The 27,388-nt window shown below is 42.4% G+C and overlaps 4 protein-coding genes across 7 annotated transcripts; 1 reads left to right on the top strand and 3 right to left on the bottom strand.

Annotated features, from left to right (window-relative positions):
• Positions 1-725: 725 nt before the first annotated feature.
• wdr18 (WD repeat domain 18) lies at positions 726-11,407 on the bottom strand. Of its 2 annotated transcripts, none has more exons than XM_083888750.1 (10): positions 11,197-11,407; positions 10,378-10,488; positions 7,604-7,737; positions 6,691-6,832; positions 5,729-5,872; positions 4,014-4,078; positions 3,489-3,628; positions 3,237-3,394; positions 1,261-1,329; positions 726-1,008 (listed from the first exon to the last, which is right to left on the bottom strand). In XM_083888750.1, exons 1-10 carry the CDS (start codon positions 11,404-11,406, stop codon positions 880-882), a joined length of 1,302 nt encoding a protein of 433 aa, XP_083744876.1. In that variant the 5' UTR covers position 11,407; the 3' UTR covers positions 726-879. The 2 variants fall into 2 exon arrangements, with proteins under 2 accessions (XP_083744876.1, XP_083744877.1); XM_083888751.1 differs by having other exon boundaries at positions 3,504-3,628.
• Positions 11,408-11,750: 343 nt separating this feature from the next.
• Positions 11,751-16,181, bottom strand: stx6 (syntaxin 6). Its single transcript, XM_083887539.1, has 8 exons — positions 15,984-16,181; positions 15,544-15,713; positions 14,959-15,053; positions 14,557-14,616; positions 14,020-14,121; positions 13,826-13,932; positions 12,857-12,951; positions 11,751-12,652 (listed from the first exon to the last, which is right to left on the bottom strand). Exons 1-8 carry the CDS (start codon positions 16,016-16,018, stop codon positions 12,576-12,578), a joined length of 741 nt encoding a protein of 246 aa, XP_083743665.1. The 5' UTR covers positions 16,019-16,181; the 3' UTR covers positions 11,751-12,575.
• Positions 16,182-16,727: 546 nt separating this feature from the next.
• LOC310925813 (ELAV-like protein 1) lies at positions 16,728-21,262 on the top strand. Of its 2 annotated transcripts, none has more exons than XM_083887834.1 (8): positions 16,728-16,865; positions 17,597-17,659; positions 17,744-17,806; positions 17,914-18,082; positions 19,624-19,727; positions 20,027-20,180; positions 20,312-20,537; positions 20,685-21,262. In XM_083887834.1, exons 2-8 carry the CDS (start codon positions 17,624-17,626, stop codon positions 21,001-21,003), a joined length of 1,071 nt encoding a protein of 356 aa, XP_083743960.1. In that variant the 5' UTR covers positions 16,728-16,865; positions 17,597-17,623; the 3' UTR covers positions 21,004-21,262. The 2 variants fall into 2 exon arrangements, with proteins under 2 accessions (XP_083743960.1, XP_083743959.1); XM_083887833.1 differs by having other exon boundaries at positions 20,027-20,201.
• A 107-nt stretch (positions 21,263-21,369) lies between these two features.
• tmem259 (transmembrane protein 259) lies at positions 21,370-26,859 on the bottom strand. Of its 2 annotated transcripts, none has more exons than XM_083888038.1 (12): positions 26,614-26,859; positions 25,416-25,726; positions 25,057-25,344; positions 24,475-24,664; positions 24,156-24,266; positions 23,854-23,976; positions 23,669-23,769; positions 23,270-23,327; positions 23,100-23,183; positions 22,860-22,992; positions 22,563-22,662; positions 21,370-22,484 (listed from the first exon to the last, which is right to left on the bottom strand). In XM_083888038.1, the coding sequence occupies exons 2-12, from the start codon at positions 25,632-25,634 to the stop codon at positions 21,900-21,902; spliced, it is 1,992 nt and encodes a 663-aa protein (XP_083744164.1). In that variant the 5' UTR covers positions 25,635-25,726; positions 26,614-26,859; the 3' UTR covers positions 21,370-21,899. The 2 variants fall into 2 exon arrangements, with proteins under 2 accessions (XP_083744164.1, XP_083744165.1); XM_083888039.1 differs by having other exon boundaries at positions 24,529-24,664.
• Positions 26,860-27,388: the final 529 nt, after the last annotated feature.

The raw sequence follows: 27,388 nt of genomic DNA, 5'->3' as shown, positions 1-27,388 counted from the left end.
GGAGAGAGTAGGAGGAGGAAAGAGAAGAGAGGAAGAGCGAGGAGGAGAGAGGAAGAGGTGGAGAGAGGAAGAGTAGGATGAGGAGGAGAGGAAGAGGAAGAGCGAGGAGGAGGAAGAGAGAGGAAGAGGAGGAAGAGGGGAGGAGATGGAAAACAGGGTGATGATAAAGAGAGGAGGAGGTGATGAAAAGGAGGTAAAGAAGAAGTTAAAGTGAGTGACACGTGTTACTCACTTTAACTTCTTCTTTACCGTTACCGGGTAACCTGTTGCCATGGAAACATGAGGTAACCTGGGTTACCATGGTAACATGAGGTAACCTGAGGTCGCCATGGTAACAGCACATTACATTAATGTCAGTGAACATCTTTCATTAGGGTCCAGGTGAGGGGGCGGAGCTTCACTTAGGTTTATTTTAAATTATTCAAATGACTTTTTCAAACTCATTCTTAAAAAAAAAAAATAGAATTTAAATTTGTTTGTTCAAATGAACAAAAATGAAGTTAATCTTAAATTAAACTGAAGTTAATCTGAAGTTAATCTGAAGTTAAACCTCATTTGTATAAAGATGTGATCTGATGAATTCAAATCATGGAAGAATCCAGTTAGAATTCATTGATTTGACATGTGTTTAGTTAACAGTTAATATTTAATATTAAACAGTTAGTGATGTTAGTGACGTCAATGAAGAGCAACAAGACAAACAGGTCTGACAAAAAAGGCTTTTATTTTGAAATAAGAAAGGTCACTGTGTGTGTGTTCACGTGTGTGTGTGGGTTCATGTGTGTGTGTGTTTGTGTGTGTGTTCACGTGTGTGTGTGTGTGTGTGTGTGTGTGTGTGTGTGTGTTCACGTGTGTGTGTGTGTGTGTGTGTGTGTGTGTTCACGTGGGCTTGGTCAGCAGTTGAGTAGAAAAATCAAACAGATCTTTGTTGATTTTCTTCAGAGTCTGAACTTCTTCTTCTAACTCTGCGATACGAACTTTAGTGTTTTCACCGTCACCGAAGATCGACTGCAACACACACACACACACACACACACACACACACACACACACACGCGCACACACACACACAAATCAATAATCATTTTCAGTTTAATTTCAAAATAAGAGATTAATGTTGTATATAACATAATATTTCATTTATGTATCAACGTATTTTGAAGTATTTATCAATTGACAGTGAACTACAGGGGGCGCTGTGCTGTGTCAGAACATTTCACTTTTATACTTTTCACAATGACTTTAAGCCCCGCCCCTCACCTTGTCAGTCACAGCGTTCATCAGAGAGTTCAGCCTATCAGCTTTCTGCAGGTAAGACTCCGCCTCCTCCTGGAAAACATAAGAGTGAGGCGTCTGGGCATCATGTACATATATACATGTATACATATACATATATACATGTATACATATATACATACATGTATACATATAAACATATACATATACATATATACATACATACATACATACATACATACATACATATACACATACACATATATACATATACATACATACGTATGTATACATATATACATATACATATACATATATACATGTATATATATACATACACATACATATATACATATATACATATACACATATATACATATACACATATATACATATACACATATATACATATACATATATACATATATACATATACATATACACACATATACATATATACATATAGACATGTATACATATACAAATACATACATAGACATATATACGTATGTACACATATACATACATAGACATATATACATACACATATATACATATATACATATATATACATAGACATATATACATATACACATATACATATACATATATACATACACATACATACATACATATACATATATATGTATGTATACATATATACATATACATACATACATACACATACATACATATATATGTATGTATACATAGACATATATATGTATATATGTATACATATATACATATATACATATACATATATACGTATTAAGTATTAGGGCTGGTGATATGGACCAAAAGTCATATCTCTATATATTTTGGTCGAATAACAATAAACGATATATATATATATATTTTTTTTTTTTTTCTGCAAAGTGAGAAATGAAATGTTCAGTCAAAGTCATATATCAATAAAAAAAATTCAATAAAACTACTCATATAATAATAAAATGAAAACATAAACACTATAACAACAGGAGTGTTTTTTATAAAATCACAGCTCCATAAGGTGAACATTTAAATAAAAATAAAAATAAAAATAGCCCATAAAATAGGCCAATCTTTTTATGAAATAAATATGTTTAAATGAGAAAAGTACAATATCAACATGTTTTAGTTTAACTATAAATGGTTTTTGAAAATCAAATTACAGATTTTCTTCTCTTATAAAAGAACAAAATATGACAAACCCTCGTAAAGGACAGCATTTAAATATATAAAGAGAGACAAGAAAATAAAGTGATCATTTTAAGAAAAACATTTTTAAACATCAGCTTCAGATTAACTTTAACTTTTTGTTAACTTTGTTAACTTATCTGAACAATATCAACCAGTTACACAAGAAACAGACGAGAAACTCTGTAAACATTTACCCTCTTTTATTTTACTCTGATAAACAGTAGTGTGGGTTATATATATATATACAGATATATATATATATATATATATACATACAATATATCGCCCAGCCCTAATACATATGTATACATATACATACATAGACATACATACATATGTCTATGTATGTATGTCTATGTATACATATGTATATATATATACACACATATATATATATATATATATTACATACATATATATTGTATGTGTATATATATATATATATATATATACACATACAATATATGTGTGTATGTATATATATTATATATACATATATACACACACATACATATACGTTTATATATACACACATATATACGTGTATATATACATATATATACACACAGTTCATTTATCAACAGTAGGTGGCAGTCATGAGGCAGAAGCACTTGTCTCCACCCACCATTCAAACAGTAAAACAAGGAAGTAGCTGCTGTTCCAATTAAAGATGTACTTGTGTACTTGTGTACTCCTGTACTCAGCGGGTACGTACTTCAAGTATACAAGTACATACTTAAGTATTGAGAAAGGGCCTGTGTGTTGTGCGAGTATGAGGGGGCGTGTCTTGGTGAGGGGGCGTGTCCTGAGGGACTCACCTGTGTGTAGAGAGCGAGGCGCACACACATGTCCCCGCTCTGTCCAGTGTCCCCGTCGTGAAGGTGACGACTGAATCGAGGCAGAGGGACAGACGGACGACTGTCGGGCAGGAACATGTTAGCTGGAGCCGTCATGATCACAGCGTTAGTTACTGCACCTGCACACAGGAAGTCACACCGGTTACTATGGAAACACTCACGTCAGCTGCTCCCTTCTCTCTCCAGCAGGTGGCAGTGTCACTATTTTGTCACCAGATGTTTGTGGACCTTTGTGAGCCAGGCAGCGGATGCTTTGTTTACTCTGGACGTCCCAGAGTCGAACCGTCTCATCATGTGACCCAGAGACCAGGACTGTCCCGTCCATGGACACTGAGAGACAAGTCACCATGTTCCTGAAGACAAATCAAGACAAGACCATCAAGAGACTCCTGAGCCTCTGTGCTTCAGACACAGAAGAAGACCTCTGTAGGTCTCCTGAAGGCCTCCAGAAGGCCTCCTGAAGACCTCTGAAGGCCTCCTGAAGACCTCTGAAGGCCTCCTGAAGACCTCTGAAGGCCTCTGAAGGTCTCCTGAAGGCCTCCTGAAGGCCTCTGAAGGCCTCTGAAGGTCTCCTGAAGGTCTCCTGAAGATCTCCTGAAGATCTCCTGAAGGTCTCCTGAAGGCCTCTGAAGGCCTCCTGAAGACCTCCGAAGGCCTCCTGAAGACCTCTGAAGGTCTCCTGAAGGCTTCCTGAAGGCCTCCTGAAGGTCTCCTGTTGGACTTCAAACCTGGTCTCACCTGTGACCTTTGAACACCTGGTTTCCATCATTGTCCGACTGAAAGGATTTGTCTCGACCAAGATTCTGCAGAGAGACAAAATGTTTAAAAGACAGTCTTTGTCTTCATCAATCTCAACTAAGATGGTCTCCTGATGTCCTCTGATGTCCCCTAATGTCTCAGAGAATGAACATGTCCTAATGTCCCCTAATGTCTCAGAGAATGAACATGTCCTAATGTCCCCTGATGTCTCAGAGAATGAACATGTCCTAATGTCCCCTGATGTCTCAGAGAATGAACATGTCCTGATGTCCCCTGATGTCTCAGAGAATGAACATGTCCTAATATCCCCTAATGTCTCAGAGAATGAACATGTCCTAATGTCCCCTGATGTCTCAGAGAATGAACATGTCCTGATGTCCTCTGTCTCAGAGAATGAACATGTCCTAATGTCCCCTAATGTCTCAGAGAATGAACATGTCCTAATGTCCCAGAGAATGAACATGTCCTAATGTCCTCTAATGTCTCATAGAATGAACATGTCCTAATGTCCCCTAATGTCTCAGAGAATGAGCATGTCCTAATGTCCTCTGATGTCCCCTAATGTCTCAGAGAATGAGCATGTCCTAATGTCCTCTGATGTCCCCTAATGTCTCAGAGAATGAACATGTCCTAAGTCTTTGTCTTCATCAATCTCAACTAAGATGGTCTCCTGATGTCCTCTGATGTCTCCCAATGTCTCAGAGAATGAACATGTCCTCTGATGTCCCCTAATGTCTCAGAGAATGAACATGTCCTAATGTCCCCTAATGTCTCAGAGAATGAACATGTCCTAATGTCCCCTGATGTCTCAGAGAATGAACATGTCCTAATGTCCCCTGATGTCCCCTAATGTCTCAGAGAATTAACATGTCCTAATGTCCCCTAATGTCTCAGAGAATGAACATGTCCCCTGATGTCCCCTAATGTCTCAGAGAATGAACATGTCCTAATGTCCCCTAATGTCTCAGAGAATGAACATGTCCTAATGTCCCCTGATGTCTCAGAGAATGAACATGTCCTAATGTCCCCTGATGTCTCAGAGAATGAACATGTCCTTATGTCCTCTAATGTCTCATAGAATGAACATGTCCTAATGTCCCCTAATGTCTCAGAGAATGAACATGTCCTAATGTCCCCTAATGTCTCAGAGAATGAACATGTCCTGATGTCCCCTAATGTCTCAGAGAATGAACATGTCCTAATGTCCCCTAATGTCTCAGAGAATGAACATGTCCTAATGTCCCCTGATGTCTCAGAGAATGAACATGTCCTTATGTCCTCTAATGTCTCATAGAATGAACATGTCCTAATGTCCCCTAATGTCTCAGAGAATCAACATGTCCTAATGTCCTCTAATGTCTCATAGAATGAACATGTCCTAATGTCCCCTAATGTCTCAGAGAATGAGCATGTCCTAATGTCCTCTGATGTCCCCTAATGTCTCAGAGAATGAACATGTCCTAATGTCCTCTGATGTCCCCTAATGTCTCAGAGAATGAACATGTCCTGATGTCCCCTAATGTCTCAGAGAATGAACATGTCCTAATGTCCCCTAATGTCTCAGAGAATGAACATGTCCTGATGTCCCCTAATGTCTCAGAGAATGAACATGTCCTAATGTCCCCTAATGTCTCAGAGAATGAACATGTCCTAATGTCCCCTAATGTCTCTGAGAACCTCTCAAAGTGTCTCACCTGGCTGTTCAGAGACACCTGGAAAATATTTCCATCACTTCCTCCACAGAACAGGAAGTACTCAGAGGGGTCAAAGGTCACAGACATGATCTCCACATCGAAGAGGACGGACAGAAGAAGCTCACCTGAGGACATCTCCCACACCTGGACAGACAGAGACATGTTCAGCGCCACAAATCTCGTCTGTGATTGGCTCAAACAGGAAACAGGAAGTGCGACTATGGCTGCCAGCTGACCTATGACGTCATTATGATGTCATATTACTGAGGACTTTATGACGTCACCGTTACAGAACGTGTTGATGTTCTTCATCACAGCAGAACCGAAAGAAGAGGGAGGGGCTTCGAGTTTGGGTCGGTGCCCCGCCCACATCAACAGTTTCCATGGCTACGATTAATAAGCAGCTTCAGGCTAGTGGGAGGAGCTAATGCTAATGTGTCTAATGTTCCATTTCTAGTTGAGACGGTAACACGGCAAATTAATACTTCAAATATAAAATACACGACATGAATCACTACTTTATTATAGAATATTATTATTAATACTTCAAATATAAAATACACAACATGAATCACTACTTTATTATAGAATATTATTATTAATACTTCAAATATAAAATACACAACATGAATCACTACTTTATTATAGAATATTATTATTAATACTTCAAATATAAAATACACAACATGAATCACTACTTTATTATAGAATATAATTATTAATACTTTAAATATAAAATACACAACATGAATCACTACTTTATTATAGAATATAATTATTAATACTTTAAATATAAAATACACAACATGAATCACTACTTTATTATAGAATATAATTATTAATACTTTAAATATAAAATACACAACATGAATCACTACTTTATTATAGAATAAGAGTTTATTAGAAAGAGAAACATAATAATGTGTGTTCTAAGATGAAGTGGGCGGAGCTAACATTCTTACCTTGACCGTCTGGTCTAAGGACGCCGTGGCCACTCGAGCCTGAGTTCCCATCAGGCCACAGTGCAGGTCTGTGATTGGCAGCGAGTGACGAGAGAGCACATGACGTGGCTCGGGGGTGTGGTTTGAATCCAGCTGGATGACACTGAAACATTCATACAGTCATTGTGAACGTATGAACATGTGAACATATGAACGTGTGAACGTGTGAACGTATGAACGTGTGAACGTATGAACGTGTGAACGTGTGAACGTTTGAACATGTGAACGTATGAACATGTGAACGTATGAACATGTGAACGTATGAACATGTGAACATGTAAACGTATGAACATGTGAACGTATGAACATGTGAACGTATGAACACGTGAACGCATGAACACGTGAACGCATGAACATGTGAACATGTAAACGTATGAACATGTGAACGTATGAACATGTGAACGTATGAACATGTGAACGTATGAACGTGTGAACGTATGAACGTGTGCATGTGTGAATGTATGAACGTGTGAATGTATGAATGTGTGAACTTATGAAGGTGTGAACGTATGAACGTGTGAACGTATGAACGTGTGAACGTGTGAACATATGAACATGTGAACGTGTGAACATGTGAACGTATGAACGTGTGAACATGTGAACGTATGAACATGTGAACGTATGAACATGTGAACGTATGAACATGTGAACGTATGAACATGTGAACATATGAACGTGTGAACATGTAAACGTATGAACATGTGAACGTGTGAACGTATGAACGTGTGAACGTATGAACATGTAAACGTATGAATATGTGAATGTCTGAACGTGTGAACGTATGAACGTGTGAGCGTATGAACATGTGAACGTATGAACATGTGAACGTATGAATGAGCGTTTGTTGTAACCCAGGTGTAAAGGAGCCATTTACCTGCACAGACTCCACACCAGAGCCACGTTGTCTTTTCCTCCAGAAACAAAATGGCTGCTGTCGTCCGTGAACTTCAGACAGGTGACGTCTTGATAGTGACGAGTGAGGACAGACAGCAGCTTACCTGTGGACACCTGGACCACACACACACACACACACACACACACACACACACACACACACACACACACACACACACACACACACACACACACACAATATTACTCACAGGACACAATGACCATGACTCACCTCCCACAGGTAAACGGTCTCACACTCTATAACCAAGGGCCAATTCCAATTCCTATCTTAACCCTTAATCTTAACTGGCCTCAAAACCAAGTGTTGAGGGTTATTTTGTCACTTAGAAATGGGACACCCCTTAAATGCAGATACGTCTTCAGACTGTAGGGGGCAGAATAACGCCAAAGCTGCGTCCAGTCTGTCAACTCCAAAAAAGAAGAAGAAGAAGAAGAACACATTTTGACAGGATTATTATTATTAAGTTATAATGTTGTCAGTTAGTTATAAGATGATACTCATACAAATATTCAGCTGACAGTTACCACACACCAGGACTTATTGAAAAGTAAACCACACCGGCCGACTATTGACAAAAAATGGTAAAATAAAAATAAATGTTAGGCAACAATGACGTCAGTAATCCATAATATGGGCCTAAACTAAGATCATTTTTATATCTCTATTAACAAGAAAATACTTCATTTGTTTCGTACTCGTTTCGCTGCTTTCGGCGCCATCTTTCTTATGTGAAAACACGCAATGCATTCTGGGTAGCCCTGGCTCCCAAGGGTGGTCTCTGAAAATCTGAATATTGAGGGCGTTACAGACCTTAAACTCTTCTTCCCTGACCCTCTTTGTGGAGTCCCTGCTCTAAAATGACATGAAACCAAACTAAATAGAGTAAATCTCTGTAGTTACAAGCTCTATGTGGATTATCTTGGTATCAAAATAAAGATAACACTTGTGAGATTCCACCAGAGGTGTAAGTTTCACTGTAGATGTCACTGTGTCAGAGTAAATGTACATAGAACACAGCATAACTGAAGGATTTTTTTCTCTTGCCTAAAAAAATATTGCATTTTAAAGCAAATATCACCTTTAAAATATGCAGTAGGAGCTTAAAAACACATGGAGGTCATGTAACAACATGTGGACATGAGCTGTGCAAAGTCTGATGCTGCTGAAGTAAAGCAGAGTGAAATGACAGAGGTTTTAGTAAAGAGAGGTCTGGGCGTTCTCACTTTTGGCACAGTTTGGCACCATCTGTGCCATTTGAGATTTCTTAGGTACCAAATTATTAAAAAACAATTTAATTTTATTTATATGTCACTACAGGTCTAAAAAGAACTTGTTTTGATAACTGTCTGTAAATGGATGCTCCCTGTGCGGTGCGTAATAACAACTCTGTGACTCTGCAGCGTCTTCAGTTACTCAGCGCCATAGCTCTGTCTTACCTTGGTCAATTAGGGTGATTGACAGCTCATTTTAAACCTCTAAACCAATAGAATCAGACCTCGGTCTCCAAATGCACGTCAATCACTTCATTAGAGAGTCAAAAGGACATAAATGCATATGACGCATTTGTGCGGACATTCGCCCTTCTCTAATCAGAACGATCTAAGGTCGCTCTGTAATGATCAATCAGACCGGGATTTGTTCCCAAAACATGCTGGGAAGTGTAGTTCTTCATTAGAAGTGGTTTTGTTCTGGTGGAAATAACTTGTTTTGATAAAAAGCAAAGGTAAGACGACATTTCTGCTTGTATTTCTTGAAAGTCAGTTGTTGTTTTGCTCTTATTTTGGGGCTGGATCTGTGAATCTTGGTCGTAGAGTGATAAAAAGTGTACCGTTAGAATCTGTAGATTCTCCGCTGTCCAGTCGACACGTATTTCTTTTGTTTACATAATCACGCTGACGCTCCGGTGCGGCTTTACAATGAGTGCACTGTGACAGTTTTTGACAGTGTTGTTTGATCCATGTGTGTTTTAACTGTGTTTGGTGAACATGAGAATGGTTTATATGAGCTTCTAGCTGAGTTTCTGACCTTTCTGTGAGTATACAGCATGTCTGTATTTGTTAAAGTTAGACATGGTTTTATGACACTTTTGTCGCTGCGTCTGACGCTGACCCTGATCCAGGGGGCAACTGTGAAGAAGAGATTAAACTCTTCCCCTCAACTTAATTTTTCTGAGAATCGGGACAGCACCTGCACTAGCGGGAGTGCGCATTTTTGAGATTGAGGGTTAAGCAAGGAATTGGAATTCACCCCATGACTCACCTCCCACAGGTAAACGGTCTCACACTCTCTGACCGTGACTCACCTCCCACAGGTAAACGGCCTCACACTCTCTGACCATGACTCACCTCCCACAGGTAAACGGTCTCACACTCTCTGACCATGACTCACCTCCCACAGGTAAACGGTCTCACACTCTCTGACCATGACTCACCTCCCACAGGTAAACGGTCTCACACTCTCTGACCGTGACTCACCTCCCACAGGTAAACGGTCTCACACTCTCTGACCATGACTCACCTCCCACAGGTAAACGGTCTCACACTCTCTGACCATGACTCACCTCCCACAGGTAAACGGTCTCACACTCTCTGACCATGACTCACCTCCCACAGGTAAACGGTCTCACACTCTCTGACCGTGACTCACCTCCCACAGGTAAACAGTCTCACTCTCTCTGACCGTGACTCACCTCCCACAGGTAAACGGTCTCACACTCTCTGACCGTGACTCACCTCCCACAGGTAAATGGCCTCAGCGACTCCAGCTGCGAGGAAAACGCCGTCAGGTGACGCGGTCAGACATGTGACCACACCTGGACACACGATCTTCTGCTGCAGCTGCTCCTGAAACACAAACACGTTCCTTCTGTTTGGCACTTTGTTGCATTTGTCTTATTTTACTTTTATTTTTGTTTTATTTTATTTTATTTTTTTATTTTATTTTATTTTATGTATCTTTTAACTCTTGTACATCTCCACTTTTACCTCCCAATTGTTGCACAATAATTTCCCTCGGGATAAATAAAGCATCTTGAATCTTACTCATCAAGAGGCTAAACGCTGCCCTCTACAGGTCACAGTCCTGAATTACAGTTCTCCTGACTGTTGATTTAGAATCTAATCTATAAACATATACATACACGTACTACTACTACTGCAGTAACAAAACATCCCATAAATCTGCTCCATTTACACATATCTGATGTGCAATAAACACATTGAAAATATAGTGAAGTCATGAGTATGAGACAAACTATTGTCCTTAAATGTTATTAAGCTGGAATATGATTTTAATTTGAACAGAAATAAAACATTATTTCAACCACAATATCTGAGTCAACTCCAGGTCAAAGGTCAAAGCTTCTTCTCTTAAAGGGACACTGTGTAGTATTTATGGGTTTAAATTACCCAAAATCCACTTTTTTGTGTCACGTGGTTTTAATGAAGTTTAACAAAAACAAAGGGTCTGTCTTACACCACATGAACGCGCTCGAACCGGGTGAACGCGCTCGTACCGGGTGAACGTGCTCGTACCGGGTGAACGTGTCGTACCTTCTTCTGAATCTCCCACACGTTGATGACGTTCTTCGCGAGCTGCGCCGAAAGAACGAAGTGTCCCCGCAGCGCCGTGAGTGTCCGTGTGGAGCTGTTCCCCCCGCGGTAAGAGAGCAGACTGGAGCCGCTGTGGAGGTCGAACACGGTCATGTTCCACAGCTGAGAACCACAGTCACTGGTCACGATCACTTCCACCGGCGCCGCCATCTTCTCTCCAAACCAGAAAAACACTGCCGGGCACGTCATATCCGGGTTCCGGCTCCGCTGCATTGTGGGAGATGTTAAATAAATGATAATAAGAAGTCGTTTCATTATTAGAATGAAAATTGTTTTGTTTTTGTTTTTTTAAATATGTGTAAAAGACAATATTTATACATTTATTAGCTTTGTTTTTTTCAGACAAATAACTTTTTTTTTAATTTTGTATTTTTTAATTTCAGATTCAAATGTTGATTTCTTTGTAGCCAACGTCACAATATTTGCTCTGATGTTGATCATTTATTTTTCTCATGGTAACAATGTCACAATGTTACAGCAGACACACACACACACGCACACACACGCACGCACACACACACACAAACACACACACACAAACACACACACACACAAGTGTGAACAGTCTGAGTCTGGATCTTAACATCTTACCAGGTCTGAACGGAGCCTAAAACACAAGTTCACAGATTAACAAAGATTAATAATCCATAAACAAGAAGAAGTAAACAACAAAATATCAAACCAAGATTTTCAGTCAATTTAAGTCAATAAAAACAAAACAACAACACAAAGATGTAGTGTTTACAAAGTCAACAAACCACAGTTAAACCATGATTAAACTGGAGTTTAAATTGGACTTTGGAGTTAAACCTGACTTAAACCAGGATTAATCCAGAGTTTAAATCAGACTTAAGTCTGAATCAAACCTAGAGTTTAAAATGATAATCAGTGAAAAGTTAAACTAGAACTAAACTCAAGTTAAACTGGAGTGAAGTGAGTTAAACTGAGATTAAGATTAAACTAGTATATAACATGAATGTAACTCTTTAAAAGTCAAGTTAAACCAGATTTAAACTAGTGCATAACTAAAGTTCAACATTTTAAAACTTAATCAGCAGAGTCCAGAAGGGTCTAGAAGAGTCCAGAAGAATCCAGCCAAGTTTATGAGGGTCCAGCTGAGTCCAGAAGGGTCTAGAAGAGTCCAGAAGGTTCCAGGAGAGTCTAGATGGGTGTAGAAGAGTCTAGAAGGGTCCAGAAGAGTCCAGGAGAGTCTAGATGGATGTAGAAGAGTCCAGAAGAGTCTAGAAGGGTCCAGAAGAGTCCAGGAGAGTCCAGGAGAATGCTGTGATGTGTAATACTGTACTGTATGAACACAGAGTTCAGAGGATGAAGAAGAGGAGGAGGACGACGAAGAGGATGATGAGCAGCACACCGATGGCGCACCACTGACGACGATCTGTAAAAACACAGAGTTTAATAGAGTGTATCTTACATCACTAACTAGAACTAACACTAACATTAGTTATATGTACTAATTAAAACTATTAACATCTCCTGAAAATGTGAAGCAGATTACGATTGGGTAAAAATAAAGAAACAAACGAATGAATGAATAAGTTTCAGATGAACAGATTAACAGATGAACAGATGAACAGATTACCACTGGTCATGTGAGACACTTTGGCCAGTTTCTTCATGACGTTGTCCAGTCTAGAATGAGTGTTGTCCATCTCATGACTGAAGTCGTCCAACATCCTGCAGAGACAAGATTACACACTGGTTTAGCCTGGATTTAGTCTCAGGTTTGAACTGGGATTACACATTGGTTTAACCTGGATTTAGTCTCAGGGTTAAAGTGGGATGTTTGTATGTTTGTTTTTCTTCTGGCTTCTGCCTGTATGGGTTGCTGCAGTCGCTGATCATGTGACCTATGACATCACCATGTGACCTATGACGTCACCATGTGGCCTATGCTGTCATCATGTGACCTATGACGTCACCATGTGGCCTATGCTGTCATCATGTGACCTATGACGTCACCATGTGACCTGTGACGTCACCATGTGGCCTATGACGTCACCATGTGACCTATGCTGTCACCATGTGACCTGTGATGTCACCATGTGACCTATGACGTCACCATGTGAGCTATGACGTCACCATGTGAGCTATGACGTCACCATGTGACCTATGACGTCACCATGTGACCTATGACGTCACCATGTGGCCTATGCTGTCATCATGTGACATATGACGTCACCATGTGACCTGTGACGTCACCATGTGACCTATGCTGTCACCATGTGGCCTATGACGTCACCATGTGACCTATGCTGTCATCATGTGACCTATGACGTCACCATGTGACCTGTGACGTCACCATGTGGCCTATGCTGTCACCATGTGACCTATGCTGTCACCATGTGACCTGTGATGTCACCATGTGACCTATGACGTCACCATGTGACCTATGACGTCATCATGTGACCTATGACGTCACCATGTGACCTATGACGTCACCATGTGGCCTGTGACGTCACCATGTGACCTGTGACGTCACCATGTGACCTGTGACGTCACCATGTGACCTGTGACGTCACCATGTGATCTATGATGTCATGGCTCTTACACAGACTGTTCGTCCAGCTCCAGTCCGATCCGCTCCGACATGTTCTTCAGAACTCCGATTGTTCCTGACACGAGCTCCAGCTGCTCATCCTGCTGCTCTGCGATCATCTGACACACACACACACACACACACACAGGTGTTACATCATCATGACATCATCAGTCAGCAGCTCTGTGATTGGCTCTTCTCTTCACCTGCTGCTGAACGTTCTGCTCCTCGATGAAGTGAGAGTTGGCGTTTTGCAGCTGTTGATCCAGACGGATGAATTTATCAGCACCAGGTCGCCATGACGGTCCCTGGTTACCATGACAACGGCAACAAAAACAATGTTTATACATTATAATAATAATAATAACCATGACGGTCCCTGGTTACCATGACAACGACGACATAAACAATGTTTATACATTACAATAATAATAATAACCATGACGGCCCCTGGTTACCATGACAACGACGACATAAACAATGTTTATACATTACAATAATAATAATAACCATGACGGTCCCTGGTTACCATGACAACGACGACATAAACAATGTTTATACATTATAACAACAATAATAATAATAATAATAACCATGACGGTCCCTGGTTACCATGACAACTACGACATAAACAATGTTTATACATTATAATAATAATAATGTATATTTAAAACGTGTCAAAATACATTAAAACATACTTGGTCAGCCATCAAGTGGGCGTGGCCAGAGCTGCGTGTGTTTACCTGTTTGTTGCTTCTGTCCAATGACGAAGCTGCTGGACTCGACATCTGCTCTTTCATTTCCTACAACATACACAAGGAGCGGCCAATCAGATTATCAGATTACAAGGAGGAGCCAATCAGATTACAAGGAGCGGCCAATCAGATTACAAGGAGCGGCCAATCAGATTATCAGATTACAAGGAGGAGCCAATCAGATTACAAGGAGCGGCCAATCGGACTATCAGATTACAAGGAGGAGCCAATCGGATTACAAGGAGGAGCCAATCGGATTACAAGGAGGAGCCAATCGGATTACAAGGAGCAGCCAATAAAATTACAAGGAGCGGCCAATCAGATTATCAGATTACAAGGAGCAGCCAATCAGATGAACAGAGGAGATAGTCAGATTAATAATCAGATTACCTGCAGCGTCTGTCTGGTGACGGTGATGAAGGCTTTTCTCTTTGAAAGCTCGGCAGCGTTCAGATTAAATTTCCTGGGGTTGGACTCCACGATGCGTTCACTGACTGTTAAGAAAAACAAGGTCACGACCTCTGACCTCTGACCTCCTTCATTTCAAAACTATTCATCCACTTTAATTTGAAACAAATGGAATTTGTGACTTTGAAAAAATATACGTGTGTGTACGTATATATATATATATATATATATGTATGTGTGTGTACATATACACACGTGTGTTTATATGTATACACGTGTACGTATATATATATGTGTGTGTGTGTATATATACACGTGTGTATATATGTATACACGTACACGTGTACATTTATATATATATATATATATGTGTGTGTGTATATATAAACATGTATGTATATACGTATTCACACACATACGTATATATATGTGTGTGTGTGTGTGTGTGTGTGTGTGTATATACACGTGTAGTGACGGCGGCGTGCGCTCACAGTGTGTGTGTGTTATTATGGTCTAGATAGACGATCCTAATCCTAATCCCAGATTATGTTCCAGATGAAAGGATATTAACGGTCTCGTCCAGATCTTCTAAATCCCACTCGATGGAGCGCAGACTGTTCCTCAGCTCATTGGTCGTCCAGTCCATTTCCTGTGTGGAGGCTCCGCCCCCTTCCTGCAGCAGCTCCCTCCATCTGTGATGAAGACTCTGTGCTGCGTTCACGGCCTTCTCCACCTCCCTGTTGTCATGGAAACCACAGAGCTTCACCTTGTACATGTCACACACACACACACACACACGGTCACGTTACCATGGTAACACGGTGTTGTTGCTATGGTAACAACAGTTAGCTGTTCTAAACGCCTGTGTTTGTTAAGTCAACGGTTAATAAAGTTTTCATGTTTAAACCTCATGACGTCACAGTACGCTGTAGCGTTACTGTGTTAGCTTTAACAGCTATCAGCTAGCATTAGCTTTAGCCCAAAACCTGTTAGCACATTATTCTGACCCTTTGACGACGAAGAACGGATCTTCCATTGACATGGTTCCGGTCCTGGTTCCGGTCCTGGTTCTGGTCCTGGTCCTGGTCCTGGTCCTGGTCCTGGTCCTGGTCCTGGTCCTGGTTCAGACTCCACGCGCGTGCATGTTTTCACACAGATTCTATTGTTTCTACGTGAAGAGTTTTTCTGCTTTGTTTACATCAGACGCGGCTTCCGCAGCGGAAGTCAGTGCTGACGTCACCAACATGTGCTCCCGACTCCCGACGTATCGGAACAAAATATTTTACAAAGGTTCCTTCCGCGCGGGTGGACACACACACACACACACACACACACACACACACACACACACACACACACACACACACACACACACACACACACACACACACACACACACACACACACACACACACACACACACACACACACACGCACACACACACACACACACAAACAAATTCACACTTCGATAATAATAATCACAGTTTTCTCTTTAAAACTCTTTATATATATATATATATATATTTAAATATATACATACATATATTTTTATATATATATATATATATATATATATATATATACCGTTCTTTCTCAATAACTCAACTTTAAAGAAAAACTGTAAAAATAAAAAAAAAACATGTAATGTCACCTCCAGGTCAATGGGGGCAGCACAGCACAAAACGGATCATAGTCTCGGAAACGAGGACAACGAAGAGATCGTGCGAGACTTGAGTCAGTGCGCGTGAGTTAGTTTCCTTTGTGAGGAGCTGGGAGCGGCTAACGGCTAATCACGGCTAACCACGGCTAATCTTCATCGAAGAATCAACGCGAGCGTTCACAGCCTTTAAAAAACACACTTCAGAGACGCTACGACACATTTCCGGGTAAGACTGCCGACGACTGTTAGCGCTAGTTAGCACCGTTAGCCACGTAGCCTCGGCTGCGGCCACGCGGCTAACATGCAGCTAACGTTAGCGCGCTCTTAGCACGTTCTTAGCGCGCATTAAATGGTGCTTAATATTTATTATTTCAGCTTCTCGTAGAATCATCAGATCCTATGTTTACGTCACTGTGTCTGAAGGGTTTGAAGGATCCGCATCAGTCTGATCCGGATCAGTCATGGATGCGTTTTTACGTTTTATCGGTAAAACTCTCACCAAAGTCCATAGAGTAAACCAGTGATTTTAACATCACAGCACACAGGAGTTCACAGGATGTTGATCCACTGCTGCCTCCATCACTAACTTACAATGACTGATTTTAAAATATTTACTTTAGACTTAACTCAGTGACACAAAGTGACCACACGAGGCAGCAGAGGACCAGCAGCTCCTGTGTCCCTGTGAGCTAAAATCACTGGTTTACTTTATGGACTTTGTTGTGGGAGAGTGAGTGGTTTATAAAAGTCTTAACAGTGAAGATAAAAACGTTAGATAAATGTCGTGTCACGTGACGTAGAAAAACAAAGACGTGATCACGTCATGTGACGTAGACATCAGAGACTTAAAACTGAGTCTTTTATTGAATAAAAACAAAAGATCCTTAAATTGACTGATGTATTGATTGATCAGTTGATCAAAGTCGTATCGATCACATGTCACTGTCTTTTTTTCAGACACGGTGAACTTCCTGCGTGGTTTCCATGGCGCTGAGAAGAGGACACATCAGGTACCTGAAGGTGAGTTGAAGAGCGTAACGCACACACACGCACACACACTGATGACCTCAGATGAATTTAAGCTCCGCCTCCTCGCTGTCTCAGGTCTGCGAGGTTCAGTCGTCTCAGAGCGACGTCAGAGACGTTCAGCATGCGGCTAAAGGAACGGTGAGTGCTGCGCTCTCATTGGCTGACGGTGTCGTTGTGTTGCCGATGATGTTGTTGTGTTGCCGATGATGTCATTGTGTTGCTGATGATGTCATCACGCCGCTCAGGACCTGTACAACAACGGCTTCAGCGAGCAGATGATGGAGGACGAGGACGCGAGGACCAACCTGATCGTGAACTATCTCCCTCAGAGCATGAGTCAGGACGAGCTGCGCAGTTTGTTCAGCAGCGTCGGAGAAGTCGAGTCGGCAAAACTCATCCGCGACAAAGTAGCAGGTAAGTTCCACCCCCTGTACTGCACTGTAGTACTACTGCAGTAGTACTGCACTAGTACTACAGTGCCTGAACTATGACAGCAGAAGTGTGGCTCAGGTCTGCTTCAGTACCACTGTTTACCACCAGGTGTCGTACTGACTTTGTTCTCTTTGATTTTATTAATATTACTCGTTACTGCTGTTGAACTGTGCCTCTGATACTTGATAGTATTTGTACTGTGGTACTTGATAGTACTGGTTGTACTGTAGTATTAGCAGTAGAAGTACACTGTTGACCTGTATTTGTATTTTATTTTTCGGGTTTCTTCTTCTTTGATCATCAGCTGATTTATTGTTCCTATTTTTCTTTGTTTTTAATGAATTCTGCTGTTTTTTCTTTTAAAGGATGATTCTGTAATTTTTTTCTGGACTGTTTTTAATTTTCAGTTACTATGACGACAGATCAATGACGATCCGTGGAAGAAACAAATGTTTTTCTTTTACATTTGAATATGTGCTGAGTCGTAGCTTTTCTTCCTGTCTTTGTTTTCAACGTAGAACATGTTTTAATGTAACGTTTTGATGATGAAATATATGCAAATATTTTAGTTCTGATCAAAGTCAGGAAACACGTGGACTCAGTCAGCTGATCAAGAAGGAAGTGACGTCTCACTCTGAGTTTGTGTCTCACTCTTTGTGTCCGTGTCTCACTCTTTGTGGCTCACTCTCTGTCCGTGTCTCACTCTTCGTGTCCGTGGATCACTCTTTGTGTCTCACTCTCTGTGTCCGTGTCTCACTCTCTGTCCGTGTCTCACTCTTTGTGTCTGTGTCTCACTCTGTTCTCACTCTTTGTGTCTGTGTCTCACTCATTGTCTCACTCTGTTCTCACTCTTTGTGTCCGTGTCTCACTCATTGTCTCACTCTGTTTGTGTCTCACTCTGTCTCTGTCTCACTCTGTCTCTGTCTCACTCTTTGTCTCACTCTTTGTCTCACTCTTTGTCTCCCTCTTTGTGTCTCACTCTGTCCTCTTTGATTTTAATTTGAGGGTAAACATCAAAGTGATTCTTTTCCTTTGAAGTTGGATTTTCTGTCTTTGATCAGAACTGTGTTTTTTTTTAGTGATGTCACAGATCAATAATCACATGACAGACTTTTTTAGCTCGGTAAATAAAAACGTTCCAGTGAAATTGACGAGTAATTAATTAAAATCTTAAAAACCTCAGATGTGAACAAAAGTCGTACAAATGTTACTTTAAAAATTATTTGTTTTAAAGAAACAACAACAAAATGATCAAAATTGTGTAACTTTATCAACAAAAGTACAAACGCGCATCTGTGTGTGATACACAGTGGAATACGTCTATGTTAGCTTAGCTGAGCTAACCAGCTAAATGCTAAGTTGCGATCCGTGTTGTAAACGTTAGCGTCGCTGGCCGTCGGACGTTGTGTTGTGATAACGTGAAGTGTGACATCACTATGTTTTTTTTCTGGCGTGGACGCCGCTGTGTGCGTCTGCTGTTGTTTTATTTTGTTGTTGTTGTTTTTTTGTTTGTGTTTCTCTAGGCCACAGTTTAGGTTACGGCTTTGTTAACTTTGTTAACCATATTGATGCCGAGCGAGCGATCAATACGCTCAATGGTCTGAGGCTACAGTCTAAAACCATCAAGGTAAAGTCTTTCAGTGTGTCCTGTCTCACCTCACACATGTCTTATGTCCTCCGGACAGTAGAGGGCGCTGTACTGTCCCAGGACCAAGGGATTTTCCACTGTGACCTGTCTTTTCTTTTCAAACACAGATGCTTTTATTTTTCAAACAAACCTGTTTTTGTTTTTGATAATGTTTTTATTTAAATGTCTGGATCAAATTTTCTTGTTATTGGGTTTTTTTGTTTGTTTGTTTTTGTTTGTTTTTCTCACGATCTTTGTGTCGCGCCGTCTCACTCACACGTGACCTTTGACCCGTGCAGGTGTCGTTCGCACGGCCGAGCTCCGACACCATCAAAGATGCTAACTTGTACATCAGCGGTTTGCCCCGAACTCTGAGTCAACCTGAACTCGAGGACATGTTCGCTCGATTCGGACGAATCATCAACTCCAGAGTGCTGGTGGACCAGGCCTCAGGTCAGTCAGGTGACCTCTCAGGTCAGTCAGGTGACCCCTCAGGTCAGTCATGTGACCCCTCAGTATCCTGTCGGGTGACGGTCGTCACCCTCCGGTTCCTGCTCTCACCCGTCGTCTCATTGGCTCTTCAGGTCTGTCCAGGGGCGTGGCCTTCATTCGCTTTGATAAGCGAGCAGAAGCCGAAGACGCCATCAAGCACCTGAACGGGAACACGCCCCCAGGCAGCTCAGAGCCAATCACGGTCAAGTTTGCTGCGAATCCCAATCAGGGCCGGAACTCTCAGTCCACGTCACCGATGTACCACGGCCAATCACGGCGCTTCGGAGGACCCGTTCATCACCAAGCGCAGAGGTTCAGGTGCGCTATGCTCGCCACACTCACTTCCTGTTGACCTTAACAATCGACCAGCAGAGGGCGCCAGAGGCTTGTTGCGTGAAGTCTCTGATTGTTTAGTTGTTTAATTTTAGAGAAAGGTTAACTGATCGTCTTCTGTCTCGGTTCCAGGTTTTCTCCAATGAGCGTGGACCATATGAGCGGAGGGGGCGGAGTCTCAGGGGGCTCGTCTTCTGGTTGGTGCATCTTCATCTACAATCTGGGTCAGGACGCGGACGAGGCCATCCTGTGGCAGATGTTCGGTCCGTTCGGCGCCGTCATCAACGTGAAAGTCATCCGAGATTTCAACACAAACAAGTGCAAAGGTTTCGGCTTCGTCACGATGGCTAACTACGAAGAAGCGGCCATGGCCATCCACAGCCTCAACGGCTACCGACTGGGGGACAAGGTCCTGCAGGTGTCCTTCAAGACCAGCAAGGGACATAAGTAGGCGGAGCTGGGGGCGGAGCATCCACAAACCAATCGCTTTTCTTTTTTTTTGCTTTTTTTCCCTGCATGCTCAGTTCCTACGACATCGCGTTAATGGCCGTGAGGTCAAAGGTCACAGTTTTTGTTCATGTGTTAGGAGATTGACAGCTGCCTGGGCCAGTAAGCATGCAGTGGGCGGGGCCTTAGGTTTTATGTCCTGGTTTTACTGTGTCATGTGATTTTATTTTTGTATTTCAGTTTAAGTAATAAACATTTGTTTATTGTGACACTCTGTGTTTGTTTTTAATCTTTTTAAACACAAGAGCGCCACCAAGTGTTGACTCCAGTTCTAACAAAACCAGCTTCAATGTGAGACTTGAACATTTTTATTTCATTTGTGTTACAGTTAAATTCTTCAGGTCATGTGACTGATGTCATCTTTACAAAACAAACTCTTCCTCCTCATCATCGTCAGACGGACGCCGTCACCACAGAAAAATAAAAACATGATTCAAAAGTGTAGGACACAAAAACAACCACCAGGTGGCGCAGGTAGGCAGTACCTGAATACACCACAGGGGGCGTGGCTTATCACTGCGATGCATTCAGGGGCACAGGAGGCGGGGCCTGAGGTATGACAGCTGACATTCACAACCAATCAGCTCACTCTGCTGCTGAAGTTTATTAATCAGACAGGAAGTGCTGCTGGATCAATAAGTCAACGACCGATCAGAGCCAATGAAGCATCGATCAGCTGTGATCAGATTATGATGATGTGAAGTCAGCTGACCCGCCCACCAGCATGTGATTGATTGAAAGACTTTAGGAACTAAACAATCAATACTTCAGATATTTAAATTTCAATCAATCGGATCATCGGTGATCAATCCCCTGATCAGCTGATGATGTCACCAGGATTCAGGACGAGGTCATCGCAGTCTGTGGTCCACAGTCTGTACCTGGACATTGTGAGGGGGAGGAGTCTGTCTGTGGGGGCTCCTGTGAGAGCCCCGCCTCCATCTGCAGGCCTCTGATTGGATGAGGTGTGGTTTTAGTTTCTGCTGAAACATTTGAATCATCATCACCCTTTGCTCCTCCCCCTCCCTCTGCTCCTCCCCCTCCCTCTGCCCCTCCTTCTCCTGACCCATGACTTCCACTGGAGAGGCGGGACTCTGCATCAACCCCAGTGGCATTCTGGGTAGTCGAGGACAGAGCTTCTGTGATGATGGCGGCCGTTTGAGCGACCCAGTTTAGCTCCGCCCTCACCTCTGCACCGCCTGCTGCTGCTGCTGCTGCAGGATTGGACGAGGCAGCAGGCTGGGCGTGGTCTGCGGGTCCTGGTGCACCCGCGTTGGCGGCAGCAGCCGTGTTGTTGTTGAGGTTGTCCTGCAGCGCCGTCTGGTGGTTCTGACCCGCCTGGTTCTGCAGCAGCATCTCCTGGATCCGGATCTGTTGCAGGATAGCAGGAAGCTCGTAGTGGTGGAAGAAGTAGATCATGGAGTGCTGAGGAGGAACACAACAGAAGAACGTTGATCCTGGAGTTAGGATTAGGATTAACATAATCCAGATGTTAGTTCTCACCTGAATGAAGAGCCAGGAAGTGACCAGCGCCAAACTGCTGTACTGACCGTTGAAGCGGTAATGGTAGGCGTAGAACGCAAAGTGGTACAGATAGAAGAACCTGAGGAGACAAAGACAAAGAACCTAAAGAACCTGAGGAGACAAAGAACCTAAAGAACCTGAGGAGACAAAGAACCTAAAGAAATATGTATTTCTATCATTTGAATGACAAAGTAGTTCTCTGAAAGAGCCAGTGGTTGAGTCATGTGACCTGTCATGTGACCCGTCATGTGACCCGTCATGTGACCTGTGACTCACCTCAGCCAATGGCGTTTGCTGGTGTTGGTGTGGCAGCAGATGGCGTCGTATTGGTCAGCCAGCCAAACGATGAGGATGATGTAGAAGGCAGTTGTCGTATCATTGAAGAACTCCGACATGATGGCCTCCATACCTGCAGACAGGAAGTGACGTCGTCAACACCTCCACCACTGACCTGTCTGGACCCAGCTTTTGGCAGGAGCCAGTAGATTTGTGGGCGTGGTCATGGTCTTGACTTACCGACGAGGGCCAGGATGACGGTGAGCAGAGGGGCTGCTGGGAAAGCAATGGTCATGTTCATCTCCAACATCTGAAGCAGATCCACTAAAGGGGGACAGACACAGACCACTATGAGACCAGAACCTTCAAGTGGACAAGGATCAAAGTGGACTTTCTCAGAGGAAACTGACCGATGAAGACGAAGATCTGGTGGTGAGAATATCTGAGTAACATGGACACGGAGAGAGTCTGAGGACGAGGAGGAGGAAGACAAGGTCAGCCCAGGGGTTAATACACAATACTACTGATAATACTGTAATACTACTGATACTACTGTAATACTACTGATAACACTGTGAGAATATCTGAGTAACATGGACACGGAGAGAGTCTGAGGACGAGGAGGACAAGGTCAGGGTAAGGGTTAATACACAATACTACTGATACTACTGATACTACTGTAATACTACTGTAATACTGTAATACTACTGTAATACTACTGATAACACTGTAAGAATATCTGATAATACTGTGATACTACTGATGGTTAGTAATACTAACGTTGGTGGTCAACGTTGACGTTTACTTACAAATATGACCATGATGACAAAAGCAGCGAGGTACGAGGTTCTGGCCATCCACATGCTGACGAAACGATAATGTTCTCCTGATACAACGTTCCTCAAGAACCCTGCACACACACACACACACACACACACAGGTGATTGACAGGTGATTGACAGTGATTGACAGGTGATTGACAGACGTCTCCAACCTTTGTTCTCCTCGTTCTCAGCGAGCGCCTTCACGCTCGACATCAGGATGTCGTCGTATCCCAGAAACTCATCGAGAAGGAAACGACTGAATCCGTCGCCGAAGCACTCGTCCTTCATGGGATCTGAATGAGAGGGTGAGACGGGTTAGAGTCATGTGACTGAGTCGTGTGACTGAGTCATGTGACTGAGTCCTGTGTCTGAGTCATGTGACTGATTCATGTGACTGATTCATGTGACTGAGTCATCTGTCTAAGTCATGTGACTGAGTCATGTGTCATGTGACAGTGAGCTGGCCTCTGACCCAGAGTGACCACCATGACGGGGATGTTGAGTCGTTGTCTCGTGCTCTGGGACAGACGCAGGAAGCCGTACTCCAGTGAATACTCCACGATGTATTCTTCCTGAGGCCACACTGAAACAGAGGTCAAAGGTCAGAGGTCACAGTGATGAAGGAAGCTGTCCATCAACAGTAAGAAACAACAACAATCACATGATCCATCCATCTGTTCATCACATAGTGAAGATATGTCAACTATCCCTTTTTACATGTCGGTGAGTCACTGCTGCCCCCTGCTGGTGCACAAACAACAGTTCAGCTGTTATTTCAGTGAGATATTTACCTGCTCTGGCCATCATCTCCAGCTCAGACACTGAGTCCTTCAGCGGCTCCATACCTTTAGTGGTCTGGCTGAAGGAGACGTCCTGGCTGCTGTTCACTCCTGCTCCTCCTCCTCCTCCTCCTCTTCCTCCTCCTCCTCTTCCTCCTCCAACCAGAGAGGGTTTCAGACGAGGTTGAAGGTCCAGCTCAAACTGCAGCACAAACAGGTGATGAGTGATCGCTTCCTTCAGGTTAGAGTTCAGAGAGCAGCAGTTTGTGAGCTTTAAAGCTACTTCTAAATGTCATCAGATTACAATCCAGTGTCTGTGTCATGTAATCAGATTACACTCCAGTGTCTGTGTCATGTAATCAGATTACATCCCAGTGTCTGTGTCATGTAATCAGATTACACTCCAGTGTCTGTGTCATGTAATCAGATTACACTCCAGTGTCTGTGTCATGTAATCAGATTACATCCCAGTGTCTGTGTCATGTAATCAGATTACACTCCAGTGTCTGTGTCATGTAATCAGATTACAGATTCCACAGACACTGGGTTAGGGTGAGCTGATCCAGAAGGTTCTAAACACCACGGTGAGGTCACCTGCACAGAGCTGTTGTCAAACATCTCAACAGTCATCTCCTCTTCCTCCTCCTCTTCCTCCTGTAGCCCCGCCCCTCCTCCTCCTCCCTGCTCCGCCTCCAGCTCCTCCTGCAGGCTGGGAGAGTCGTAGTACTGCAGAAAGACGGGCGAGCGGCTGGAGTTCCTCTGGATCTCCACCCTCAGGATGCCGTCGCGAGGCCAGCGCTCCCTCACCGCCTCCAGGCAGTTGATGGGCGAGCGAGAGAAGGCGATGTGGATGTAGGCGAGGATGAAGAGGACGAAGAGCGCCTGAAGACAGAGGAGAACATGTCAGCGTAGATCACTCAGTGTTCTGGTCCAGATCTCTGCTGCCGTCTCACCTTGAGCAGAACAAAGAACTCAAAGACTCTCCTGAAGGAGGCAGGGAAGAGGCGAGCGTAGGTGACGGCCATCTTGAAGAAGAGGGCGTGGAAGAGGCGGTCTCGGACGTTGATCAGAGGGTTCTGGTTCATGTTGGGGTTCCGGATCCTGTTGGCTCCCATGTTGTTGTTGTTGTTGTTGACCGGAGCGTTGTTGTTGTTGACCTGGTTGTCAGACATGATCTCTGGTTGTGGATCCACGACTCAGCTCAGCATGTCTGCCGTCAGGGTTTGACCTCTGACCTCAGGGATTCACTGAATTTCACAGGGACCTGAAATACAAATCACCGCTGATCACAAGATTGATCACATGATTGATCACATGATTGATCACATGATTGATCACATGATTGATCACATGATTGATCACATGATTGATCACATGATTGACCCTGTCCTCATACAGGTCTAAATGTTTCACAAACATGATTGTCAGTGGATATCTTTAACAATACGACTTTCTAAACAACGTGACGTGAAGGAAAGAGTTAAAACAAATTCAATATTGTAGATTGTTAAAGTTTTGGGAAAATCAGGTTAGTCTGGATCAGTGATCACATAAACAAATAGAACTTCATGTTCTCCACATAAACAAATAGAACTTCATGTTCTCCACATGAACAAATAGAACTTCATGTTCTCCACATACACAAATAGAACTTCATGTTCTCCACATAAACAAATAGAACTTCATGTTCTCCACATAAACAAATAGAACTTCATGTTCTCCACATGAACAAATAGAACTTCATGTTCTCCACATAAACAAATAGAACTTCATGTTCTCCACATAAACAAATAGAACTTCATGTTCTCCACATAAACAAATGGAACCACATTATCACAGGATCCTGTCACAGTGATGTCATCATTAGCATGTGTTAGCCTCTGGTTTAGACAGGACGTTACTTTATGTTAAAGCTCAGCATGTACCCTGACCCCTGACCCCCGCTGTGAGACAAACATTAAAGGGCAGATCAACATTCACTTCTCTGCGCTAACACATTAGCGTTACATTAGCTTCACACCGACTTTACATTGGCGCTGCATCAGCTTCACTTAAGCTTCACGACACTCACGCATTAGCTTTACATCTATTTCTCCGCGGTTCCACATAAGTTTCACATTAGCTTAACATTAGCAGGGAGGTGTTACTCACCTGTAACTACTGCTAACATGCTAACCTGTCGTTCTCGGTGTTTTCATCACAACAAACAGGCTGTTATCACCGTTAGCATCGTTAGCCGGATCCACGGACACGGCTAACAGGGGCTAGCATGTGGCAGATACCAAGATGTGAGTAAACTCGGATTATTATTATTATTATTATTGTTAATATTATTATTATTACTGTTAACTGTCAGAGCTAACATGAGCTAACAGAGGCTGCTGTTATGAGACGGAACCTCAAACACACCGGAAATACAAGCATGTCTACCGGACGTCGTCATACCACAATCAACTCAAAGTAAACTACGTTTTACAACGTATTTCACATCGTCACATAAACATGTAGCATGGTATTTATTCTTAAAGTTTAAAACATCTACGTGTCATGTAGTATCTATTAGCATGAACTATACACTGATATTTATTTCACGTTTTGGTCACATGACGTGTTCTTGTTTTTGTTTATCAACAAAAATGAATGTAAACACCAACATAATTCACTTATAACTCTGCGTTCACCGTGTGTGTTGAATAAAAAGCCGTTATATGTGTGTGTGGTGATATTTCTCTGTTAAATATATTATTAAATAACAGGCAGTATCAAAGACGTCAAACTGAGTGTGTTTACAGACAGGCAGCTACATGGACAGCTACGTGAACAACGAGGGTCCTCATCATACAACCAAAGAACGGCAGCGCTTTGTTTGTTTCATCTTTTCAAGTTAAAATTGAACTTAAACCGCACAAACTGACGTTGTCGTTTT

This window comes from Microchirus variegatus (assembly GCF_963457635.1).
Source record: "Microchirus variegatus genome assembly, chromosome: 4".
NCBI lineage: Eukaryota > Metazoa > Chordata > Actinopteri > Pleuronectiformes > Soleidae > Microchirus > Microchirus variegatus.
This window is presented reverse-complemented; position numbering and strand designations above follow the sequence as displayed.

Excerpts from the sequence above, each read along its gene's own strand:
- wdr18 (XM_083888750.1), bottom strand. The coding sequence starts at position 11,406 with ATGGCGGCGCCGGTGGAAGTGATCGTGACCAGTGACTGTGGTTCTCAG. Across the intron at positions 3,629-4,013 it reads CAGGTGTTCAAAGGTCACAG|GAACATGGTGACTTGTCTCT; the intron begins GTGAGACCAGGT and ends ATTTGTCTTCAG. Across the intron at positions 3,395-3,488 it reads CAAAGGTCCACAAACATCTG|GTGCAGTAACTAACGCTGTG; the intron begins GTGACAAAATAG and ends TCCTGTGTGCAG.
- stx6 (XM_083887539.1), bottom strand. The coding sequence starts at position 16,018 with ATGTCAATGGAAGATCCGTTCTTCGTCGTCAAAGG. Across the intron at positions 15,054-15,543 it reads AGATCTGGACGAGACCGTTA|GCATCGTGGAGTCCAACCCC; the intron begins ATATCCTTTCAT and ends CAGTCAGTGAAC. Across the intron at positions 14,122-14,556 it reads TGGACAGAAGCAACAAACAG|GGACCGTCATGGCGACCTGG; the intron begins GTAAACACACGC and ends CATGGTAACCAG.
- LOC310925813 (XM_083887833.1), top strand. The coding sequence starts at position 17,624 with ATGGCGCTGAGAAGAGGACACATCAGGTACCTGAAG. Across the intron at positions 18,083-19,623 it reads CATCCGCGACAAAGTAGCAG|GCCACAGTTTAGGTTACGGC; the intron begins GTAAGTTCCACC and ends GTGTTTCTCTAG. Across the intron at positions 19,728-20,026 it reads TACAGTCTAAAACCATCAAG|GTGTCGTTCGCACGGCCGAG; the intron begins GTAAAGTCTTTC and ends TGACCCGTGCAG.
- tmem259 (XM_083888038.1), bottom strand. The coding sequence starts at position 25,634 with ATGTCTGACAACCAGGTCAACAACAACAACGCTCCGGTCAACAACAAC. Across the intron at positions 23,977-24,155 it reads CGTCATGGTGGTCACTCTGG|ATCCCATGAAGGACGAGTGC; the intron begins GTCAGAGGCCAG and ends CCTCTCATTCAG. Across the intron at positions 23,770-23,853 it reads TGAGAACGAGGAGAACAAAG|GGTTCTTGAGGAACGTTGTA; the intron begins GTTGGAGACGTC and ends GTGTGTGTGCAG.